The following is an 11,360-nucleotide window of genomic DNA, read 5'->3' as shown; positions in this document are numbered from 1 at the left end:
AACACGACCGGATTGGCCAACACAGACTTTGTGACGTTTGTGATCTCGCTAACCGCTTCCAGACAGCGGTGCCACAGGTTGCTACCAAGTCGACCGCCAGAAAACAACCGCAGTGTTTCCGAACGCGGTTAAATGACGTCAGCGGTTCCACCGCAAGCGTTTCCGAACGCTTGCGGTTGCACCGAGGCGACCGATCCGCGTTTCCGAATGCACCCTAGTGTTAGAATTTCGTATGTTCTTGGAAGTGCACAGATCACTCAACTTATTCTAAAGATTGGAACAATATTTCCGTGTCATGGTTTGTTGTGAAGAATCATTTCACATTTTGTTTTCTCGACAAAATGTATAATTAGTCATGGTGTTAAAATACCTGAAGATTCAGGGTAGTTTCGGAAAACCCGTCTAAAAGCCAAAGTCAATCTTGATTCTTATTATTGCATCCATTGAAATCGTGAAGCATCAGTGCTTCTTAAGTCTGACTCGAATATGCTTTTATAAGTTTTGCATTTATAGAGTGCAATATCTAAGCAATGTTAACTCAAATTAAAGTAAGCTGATTACGTATTATTAATTTGGTTCCCTGGACGGTCGCAGCAACTTTTAAAGATGGCTGATGTGGATCCCGAAACATTATTAGAATGGCTTAATATGGGCCAAGGGGATGAGAGGGATATGCAACTTATAGCACTAGAGCAACTTTGTATGCTTTTATTGATGTCCGATAATGTTGACCGATGCTTCGAAAGGTAAGTTTTTTGAGTCTGCTTCCCCTTACTGTTCCACGGTGTTTTGAATGAAAATATAAATATTTAAAAATAGCTGGGATTTGAAGCGAAATAATTTTTTTTTTTCGGTTTGAGATGCTTGAGATATATGGGGCATTTTTTGACATTTATGTAGAGTCCGTAACGTGACCTTTTTTGCCATAACTTTTTAATTTACTGTTTGATTAGCATATTATTTTATTTTGATCTTTTCCTACCAACACACCAGCTAATATTAAAATAATTTGCAAATCAAACGGTAAATTAAAAAGTTAAGACCAAAAAAGGTCAGGTTACGGACTCTACATAACGTCAAAAATACCGTGGAGTGCCCCATATGCTTTTAAAATGATTAGGTTTGAAGGGAAAAGCATAAAATTCATCGATGAAAATTTGTATCATCATGCAATGATTTTGAATATCAGGCACGTAACTAGGGGGAACTTTGTTATGAGGGGGGGTCCAAGGTTCCATGAACTTCAAAAGAAGAAAAATGCTGAAGCAGATTTTTTAGCTGATAAATAACATCAATTAAGATGAAACCAATTAAAACTATTGAAGATAATTAATATTAATTAAATAATTGAAATGGATAGAGCCATTTGTTAAAATTACATAACAAAAATTTTATATTTTGTGGTATATTAATTATTTCTAGAATTTTAGTGTATGGTTTAATGATTTTCAAGAGAAACTTGTTCACAAAATTTAAAATGTCTTTTAAAATTTTTGAAAAGATATGATCTTAAATGTATTTTAATGAATACATGTTTTAGAGTGTATGAGTGACTTCAGCAGTTATGGCAAACAATGTGGGGGAAAATTTTGCAAAATTTCACTTTCAAATGTTATAGCTCATGTTTTATGAAAGCAACAGTTTTATAATTGCTCATTTCAAAGAGAATTGCATTCAGTTTAGTTTGTAACTTGAATAAGAGAAAAAATGTTTTCCACAAAATATTTAAAAAAAAAAAATTAATTTGAATTCTGAAACGTTGGATTCAAATTATGTTTTTCGCAATCACGAACTGAGACAGGACCCTACTCATTGGAGTTATTGTTTCTAGAAACAGCTCCTGTCCCCCCCTCAAGCCTGCCTCTCCTCCTGGACGGTTACGTGTGCATAGTTGTGTGTGTAAGTGTAGGCTTGTGTGTGTGCGTAGACTTGTGTGTATGCACGTGGCGTGTGTATGTGTGTGTGTGTGTGTGTGTGTAGGACACGGACCCCTCCGACCAGGAGAAGTGGATAGCTGAGGACCGGAGCAGCCGTGCCGCTTCGCCTGCAGAGGGCGGTGGTGCTGCAGAGGCTTCTGGTTCAAGCTGAAAAAGGCACGGACCTCAAAAACGGTCAAATGAGAACAATAAGCAATCGTGATTGCTAAAAAAAAAAAAAAAAAAAAAAATGTGACCTACTTCCCCCAATTAATTCTAATTTGAATTCCGAAACTTTGAATTCAAATTATGTTTTTCGCAATCACGAGTGTGTGTATGTAGGCATGTGTGTTTGTGTGTGGGGGTATGTGTGTTTGTGTGTAGAGGTATGTGTGTGTAGGCATGTGTGTTTGTCTGTGTGCTGGCATAAGTGTGTGGGTAGTTGTGTATATGAATGTGTGTATGTGTGTGTGGGGGGGGTATGTGTATGTGTGTGTAGGCATATGTGTTTGTGTCAGTGTGCAGGCATGAATGTGTGGGTAGTTGTGTGTATGTGTGTGTGTAGCTGCGTATGTATGCGCGTGTGTGTGGGACATGGATGCAACCTGGAGACGACTTTCACTATAGGAGCAGCATCGTGAGGAGCCGGTCGACGGTGACAGGGTGCGGAGGGTGGCGCTGGGAAAATAAAAAGATAGGACATCAAAACAGTCAAATGAGAACAATAAGCAATCGTGATTGCTCAAAAAATTCAAAAATTTTTGTGACGGTGTCCTTTAATTTCTTTAAAAATGCTGTTTGATTTTTAATGCATTTTTAAAAAAATATCTAAAAATTCTCAGTGGGACCATGAAGAGTTCAGCAGTTACTAAAAGGTTTTAGCAAAAATTGCAGTAATGTGTCCTACATTATTTGCTGTAACTGATGATCCTATCATGGTCCCACTCTGAAATTCTCTGCATTCATTAAAGTACCATAAAAGTCATGTGTTTTTTCCAAAAATTTCAAAAGACTATCTTTAAAATTTTTGAACTTATCATTTTAAGGAAAAAATTCTCAACAATTATTCAAGTTACATAAACATATTAAATTAATGTGCATGTAATTGTCTTTAAAGTGAGCTATCATTAGAGGTGTAGACTGGTATTTTTCTTTGGTAGCCACTTCAAATTTTTGGTAGCCAAACACACACATATATTTATATATGTGGGAGTTAAAAATCTTAACCTAATAAAAATCTCAGTGCCAGTCATCATTTTCTTTTTCTCATTGAAGGATTAGAGTATGATTTGGATTGAAATAGGATATCATTAATATCAATGCTGATTCAAATTTCAGTATACAGATCCCTTCAATATAAAACATGACATATTAGTGCAGTAGGTGTAAAACTATTTGGTAATCTTTTGGAAAATATTCTGCAGTAATTAGTCACACCTTGCAATGTGATAATATTATACATTTGTAACACCATTGTCACATTACACAGTTTAGATATGTAGAAATAATTGCACTTTATAAGCATTATTTTTGTATTTTTGAAGAAAAAATTGGCACCAGTGATGTTCCCATCAATTTTACTGAGGGTATACTTCTAGTAATCCATTTCGCACAATATGTGTATGTGATCTTGTACATAGTATGTCATAATATAAAAATTCCTGAAGCTTGAGGGTATACGCTATATGACTAAAAAATGTTTGAGAGTAGACGATATATACGGAGTATACCTTAGGGGAACACCTCTGATTGGCACTCGAACTTGTAACGCATATTTTAAGTTGAAAATTGAGTCAAAGTAAAAAATTGTGTGAGACATATACAGAATTAGTTTATGTTCTTCAAAAAAGAATAAATGATTGAAAGCTCTTATAGCAGGGACATTTCACTATGGATATTAATATATTTTTTTAAATGTAGTTTCAACAAAATAAGCTAGTTTTTTTGATAATTACTTTTGAATATTTTTTTGAAGTGGAGATTTATTACATTTTATACAACATTATATTAAAAAGCATCTACTCAAGTGACCAAAGAATTAGTACATTTTGAACAATTTAATATCGTTTTAAAGTCATGCTTGTCATGTCTATGATATCTTTCCTGGAACTCGACACTCTCTCCACCTCAGCATTGTTAGAAGTAATACAAAGCATTGTATCCGGTAATTTCTGCATTAGTTTGAGGTGACCCGGTTCACTGCGCAGCATTTTTCTCAAATGTAAAAAATCCGTCTTTTTTAAATGGCACTGTATGATGCTTTTCAGCTCCCTTCATTTTTAAAAAGCCGACTTCACTTGGCGATCTAAATATTGTGCATGCATTTTTTATTGTTGACTTGCCATAATCAGCTGGCCGATTAAGTTCAGCTGGAATTAAACTCGAATCCAACACTTGAAGGAATTTTTACCGGAATGTTGGAAGTGTGGGACACTTAAACTTCAATAACTCTTCTTTGGTAAAAACTTTGACAAAACTGTCAAAAAAAAAATAAAATAAAAAAAAATAAAGGTTCAATCTTCCCATTCAAATTTATTGTCCTCTAAGTCTTTGCTTTCCATGAGGAACTCCATTGAATAATGAGTTTAATGAGTTAATGATTAAAATTGAGATAAGCTAAACTACTACGATAACCTAAAAGAAATTATTAAAAAAACTTGCAAAGGTAAAAATAATAAAAAACTGAACTTATTAATTTTTAGTTATTAAAATATAGTTTTCAATCATCTAAAATATTGAAGTATTTAAAAGATACAAAAGGATTAAAATCTTAAACACTGGAAGTAAATTGTCACGAATCCTGTGTGCAATGTTGACATGTCTCCTAAAAATAAGAGGATTTATTATTTATTAAAATAAAACTTAAAATAAGCTACTTTAATGTAGCTTATGCCAAAACAACTTTTGATTATCAAATATATTAAAATATACAAGATGCAATAGGATTGAAATCTCAAGCACAAGATGCAATTCCCCGCAAAGTACGATTACAAAGGTAGCATGGGTTCGAAAATGAATCCATTCATTAACCCGTAACAGGGGAGGTGAAAAAATGGGACATAACAGGGGAGGTGCGGTCACACAGACCGCGCTACTTTTAAATTTTTTAAAAATCGTGTAATTGAACTAATTTTGTGTAATTTGGCATAAATGTTCACTGAACCATTTTCTGCTAAGGGAAAAAATCATTTTTGCGTTTAAAAATAAATTTACGCTCTTTGAGGAAATTTTTCCGGAGCATTAAGATTTTTCGAAAAAAATGGTAAGTTGAAATAAATTATTTAAAACTCGTAATAAAAACGAATATAGTATTTATTAATGAATGTACCTTGGCTATTTAATATGTAAAGAATATTTCAGTACCAGAAATTTCGACATTGCACATTACAAAAAAATTTTGACAGTACCTGAATTTGGACAGTTTTGCATCATGTTTCCTACAGTGATTCAGTCCTCATCTTCCCTTAAACAATTAGTACAAAGCTTTTGTGTGCATTCTAAGCAAACAAGGTATTTACATGATAAACATAAGTATGATGTTTTCCTTTTCTTGAATATATCTCCGCGAACCTAACTTGAGAGCCATGAGTAGTAGGGCCGAAAATAGTTACACAGCCGGGGAGGTGCGGTCTCTCAGACCGCTACTGAAGAATGTAGCGGAATTTCTACCAGATGCACGTGCCAAAAAGTACAAAGAAGCTAGGAGGGTGTTCAAGGTCACAAAACGATAAGCTATTGGGAGAAAACATTCGATCTGACCAAATATGAGTTAAGGGGTGGTGGGGTAAACATTCGAGCGGTCTCCGCACCTCCCCTGTTAAGGGTTAAAATTAAACATAAAATAAGCTATTCTAAGGTAGCCTGTGTTAAAATAACTTCCGATAATCGAAAATATCAAAATTACTTTTAAATAAAAAAAAAAGCCTTCAAAAAATACCCAGGAACTAAAAAGCAAAAAATAACTGATTACACTTACATTTTATTTCCTACCCAAACATAGAAATGAAATTTATTTTACAATAAAAGTACAAAAATCAACTAAACTAAACACCGAATTATTAAATAAACACTGATTTAAATTACTGTACGATGAATTATTTTAAATACCTAACTAATTATATACGATCTCTTAATTTTTAATAACTTTTTGAAGTCGGGGCCTCCTATTAAGTACTACCTAACATAACTGAGTAGGTTTAGTTTTAAAGACTAATTTCGCGTATAGTTAAATTAGTGTTTAATTCAGGATTCGGTGGGTTGTCAGTTATGTTATGGTTGTTGTTTACAGGAAGCCCCAACTTCAAAAGGTTATTAAAAATTAGGAGATCGTATATAATTAGTTAGGTATTTAAAATAATTCATCGTATAGTAATTTAAATCATTGTTTATTTTATAATTCGGTGTTTAGTTGATTTTTGTACTATTATTGTAAAATAAATTTCATTTCTATGTTTGGGTAGGAAATAGAATGTAAGTGTAATATCAGTTATTTTTTGCTTTTTAGTTCCTGGGTATTTTTTGAAGGCGATTTTTTTTTAAAATTATTTAAAAGTAATTTATTTTTTGCTTTTTAGTGGTGTAAATAACACGGGGAGCGTCTCTGAGACTTCCGACGATTGTGAAGAAAGGCTTTTTCGATTGCGTAACTATGTACAAAAGAAATTATCTTCATCATTTGTTCAACTTTATCAAAGTTTGCTTTCCGAAAGCAAATGAACGAGTCATTTAAAAAAAAAATGAAATCGCTTTAAGTTTAAATTTGTAAAATTGTAAATTTTAGAATTGTAAATTCTAATTTATGTTTTGCAATTAGTGTCATGTAACTCGTGATAAAAGTCGCATGTTTCTTCACATGGCCCCACTATAGATGATTAAAAATTCCACTAGAATGAATTTTGTGTTTGCTTCAGAGAATCCTCAATTCAAAATTTTCATTATCATTACTCTTAATAAAATACATTTTTAGCACTTTCTTTAACTATAGGTAAAGAAAGTATAAACCTTTGTTTTATGGCCTTTGTTTATCAATGGGTTTTATATTTAATCGTTTGTGAGGGAAATTGCATGAAATTTATTGCTCTACCCTTAACTTTTCCCCAAATAACAAATAGGGTAAATCAAAGATTTGGAACCTAAATTAGACCACCCCTAAACAAAACCACCCATTGCTAAGCAAAAAAAAAAAAAAGCATAAAAAATGGTTCACTAAGTGAGACGATATACAAAGTTAATAAAGTACAAATCAATTTAAATATGAGTATGATATTTGAAGAGTTCCTTCAATTTCATCAAACCTGAACTTGATTAACATTAGACCGCCGAGGAACTATGCTGTTTCAAAAAAAAAAAAGACTTTTCCTTATCAGTACAGGCAGGGGCGTGCACAGAAATTTTGGAGCCCATCACAAATGACTTTTCCGGGCCCCTCTCCATATTGTTTACCCCTATAATTCACCGTTAGTTACAAAAATATTGGGTCCCTTCCAGGCTCGGGCCCGGGCCAACAGGTGTCCATCCCCCCTCCCTGTGCACACCCCTGGGTACAGGTGTCTTCGAGTATTTATGGAACATTGTACAAAGGAAAAACAAATCCGACGAGTTCAGAACCTCCTCCTTTTTTTGAAGCCTGCTAATTAATGTAACCCTAATTTCAAATTGAACTGGCCGCATCTTGAAATAGTAAATCCAAAATATTGGTCAAACTTCAGAAATCATACACAGTTATAATGTATATTATTAAAGAATATAAATTAAATCGTGGGGGAGGGGTGTTCTGTATTCAATTCCCCCTCAATTGAACTCTAAATATATTTGAAAATTGGAGTATTAAATAAAGAACTTTGTACTTTAGTGCCTAAATGAAGTTATTTATTAGTAAATAAAATATTAAGGTAATTGATTCAACTATTAAAGTAGCAAAATATATTTAATTTACTGCTTTGCTACGCAGTAATAAATACATTAGTAACACCTATAATAAAAAATTACCATGCGGCGCAGCGTTGAGAAAATTAATGATCCATGTGCCGCGAGAATTAAATATCGTTCAAGAGAAAGCCAAAAACTTAGGTGTGAAAATACACCGATCACAGCAACACCACGTGATCATGACGTATGAAATTTAAAGTTTCTTGGATTTCTCCGGGACCCCTTATGAGATCCAGACCAAATTACAATGGGACCATCTGGAAAGTATACCCTTCCAAACAAAAAAAAAATTCAAATCAGTCCGGTAGGGTTGGAATAATTCGAAAACACACATAAAAAGCCGCAATACGAAATCATAACCTCCTTTTTTGAAGTCGGTTAAAAATATTTACAACATGCAAGAGGATTGAAACATCTATCAAGAGATGCAATTTTTTCAAGCGATGTACAATTTCAAATCTCGCATGGCTTTAAAAGCAAACTCATGCATTAAAATTAAAATGTAAAACAAGCTAATCAAAAATAGCAAATATCAGAACAACTTTCATTTTTCAAAAATATCAAAATATGTACAAAATGCAAAAGGATTGAAATCTCAAACACGAGGTGCAGTTCCCCGCGATGTACAATTACAAAGGAAGCATGGGTCCGAAAATGAATGTATTCATTGAAATTAACCTCTTGCTATCATGCAATTCTATAGCTCCCATAGAACTTTAATTATAACGTTTTAAAACTCTGCTGTAAAATAAAAAAAAAAATAATAATACATTTCAAAATTACTCATAAATTATGAATGATAGATTTAAAAAAAAAATATAAACAAATTTAAGATATCAAAGAGAATTGGTGTGCAACATTGGCTTGAAGTGGCCCTAATTAGTTTAAAAATGTGCTGTAAAAAAGCCGTGTAAAGGCCCTATTTTTTAATCTGCTGGAAGAATGGAATCCTGTTATCATTAATAATTTTTTTTTGCAACAAATTGATAAAATAAGCATTCTTTGGTTAAGATATGGTATTTTTTTTCCCTATAATGGGCTGCGTTAAAGGCTTTAGCCTTTTGTGGATCTGCTGCGAACCATCAATACTGCATCCAGTCTTTCATGTGTCACCATTAAGACACGGCTCTATTTGGCACTGGAAGTTTTGATCTCCAGTTTCCACCAGATGGAGACACCAGAGCTCTGTTTGATGAAGCTGCACTAGGGATTTAATTTTTTCAAGGGCATTCAAAGCCAAACAAATACCTAAGGGATCTTTTACGTGCCGTGTAATGGAATGTATAATGAATTAAATTAAGCTTCTATGTATTTTTTTTTAATTTAACATTTTGGAAAAATGCAAATGATTGCTTTTTATAAAAATTTTTTATAAGGTCATGAATGATTTAAATATTATTTGCAATTTTCCTCTGATGTTTTCGATTTGATGCCTTCATTTTTAAGGCCAGTGGTGTAGCAAGGCGTGGGCAAAGAGGGACACAACCCTTGGCCTTGTACCTCCAGGGGCCTCGCAATGAAACTCTGATTTACATCATAAAATACCATGGGCAGATCCAGGGAGGGAGCCATGGGGGCCATGGCTCCCTCCGATACAATTTCAAGAATAGTTAAAACCCCCTTTTTTTGAGCAAAAATTTTCTCTTATAAGGCATACAAAGTATAACAATATGGAAAACAATGAGAGCGGGGGGGGGGGGGGCATGGTCACCCTGAGAATGTTTCAAAAATAGTTAAAACTTGCTTTAGAGATATGTTTAAAAAGAAATCCTTATTATTCCTCGAAGTCTAACATGAATATAAAAACAATGCAGGAGTCATAAACCCACACTGAGGAAGTTTCAAGTAGTTTTTTAAAACCCTCTTTCCTAGCTTAAATTGAAAAAAATCGAATCATTTTGTTTTCGTTCTAAGTGGACCTCCGAAACTATTCAAGCCCTAACCTTACCAAAGATAGTCTAAAATGCGTTTTAAAATCTATAAATTAGAAAAATTTCCTGGGATGGGCCTTTTAATCTCTCCTCCCCTTAACATCACCAAAATTCTTCTAAAATAGCCTTTTTAAAGCTGCAAGTTCTAACAATTTCCGGGGAAGTGTTCCAACCCTCTTCTCCCCTACCATTGTACCAAAGATAATTAGAATACATCTTTAAGACTTTAATTGTAAATTAGAAAAATTTCTTGGTGTGCCTTCAAATCTCTCCTCTACGTATCATTACGAAAAGATTGTAACCGCGTTTTTAGCTCTACAATTACAAAAGAAAATCTGCCGGAGATCCCCCAAACCTCCCGCTTCTTAACCTTATTGCAGATAAGGCTTGCGTTTTTAAAGTTTCAATGTCGAAAAATGGTTGGGAGGATGGAGTCGCACCCGAGTCCTTAATATTACGAAAGACAGTTAAAATGAATTCCTAAGATTACTGTTAGATTTTTAATTTAAACTTTCACAAAAAGTGAAAGAATCACTTAATTTGAAAAAAAAAAAAAAAAAACCATTAAAAATACGTTTTTGCATCATGCAGTATCAATCCTTTTCGATGTAAACATTGCATCACGTTGTGACGTCATTTGTGCGATCGGTTGCAATGACTCAGTAAAGAGAATGAACTTTTGGGTGAACAGAGTCACCAGTTCATTGTATCTTATAACCGCGAGAATTTTTTTGTAGATTGAGTTATTTTTGATTGGCAACATATCTTTAACTTTCTTTCATTGGCAACACATCTTGTATTTTGCATATTCTTAATTTGAAAGCCATGTGAAGACCTTTAAATACTTCGAGCGATCTTTTTCGCTCTCTCTCTCTCACCTCACATAGCCGCAAAATGTGTTGTACGTGATTTCGTGATGTCTGCCAGTGCTCTTTACTCCTGGCAGGGCGTTATACAACGTGATGTCAATTTTAAAGTCATAAAACGCCTTTAGGCCTATTTTTGTATGTTACGTTAATGCCTTATATTCCTTGGAATCAGCATGTTCGTAAACTTAATGTTTCGTTGTAAATTAGCGGCTAATCTTTGTCTATTCTTCTAAATGTTTTTTAAATATCAATGAAGATGTTGTTCGTCAACTTAAGAAATCCTTTGAGGATAATAAATACAGATTTTCCATGAGGAAAAATGCTTCAAGTGTTTTTTTCTCCAACTTCAGGCTGTGGACATTTTCTTTGCAAATTCACTTCTACTAGCGGTGTAGTAAGTCTAAATTTCACTACACATAATGCTCACAAGTGGTTATGGGCCCAGGTCACCTGGACTTTGCAATTCCTGGCCATAACCTGAAGAACTTGGAAAATTTGAATTTTTATGCTCTGAAGAATTTTTAAAACATCGTGAAATTTTTGAAAGTATGGAAGTCCCTACAATACCTTTACTAAATGCCAATAATTGGAATACTTGGAAGAGAAACATACAAGTTGTCCTGCGTCATTCGGGCAGCTGGGAATTCATCGAAGCTGACGAAAAAGAAAAGAAACTTGAAGAAGAAAAATTGACGTTCCGAGATAAAGCGGAAATA

General features: G+C 33.8%; 1 protein-coding gene across 2 annotated transcripts in view; it reads left to right on the top strand.

Moving 5' to 3' along the window:
• Positions 1-267: 267 nt before the first annotated feature.
• The window catches only part of LOC129231334 (E3 ubiquitin-protein ligase HECTD1-like), a gene marked incomplete at its 3' end in the record, with an annotated part of 223,648 nt that continues 212,555 nt past the window's right edge, over positions 268-11,360 (top strand). For both annotated transcript variants that reach the window (XM_054865623.1, XM_054865622.1), the window contains 1 exon segment: positions 268-746. In XM_054865623.1, the coding sequence (XP_054721598.1) occupies positions 607-746 (140 nt within the window).

Source organism: Uloborus diversus, chromosome 10, assembly GCF_026930045.1.
Source record: "Uloborus diversus isolate 005 chromosome 10, Udiv.v.3.1, whole genome shotgun sequence".
Classification (NCBI taxonomy): domain Eukaryota; kingdom Metazoa; phylum Arthropoda; class Arachnida; order Araneae; family Uloboridae; genus Uloborus; species Uloborus diversus.
Note: the sequence above shows the minus strand (reverse complement) of the source record. Positions and strands in the feature narration are given on the sequence as shown.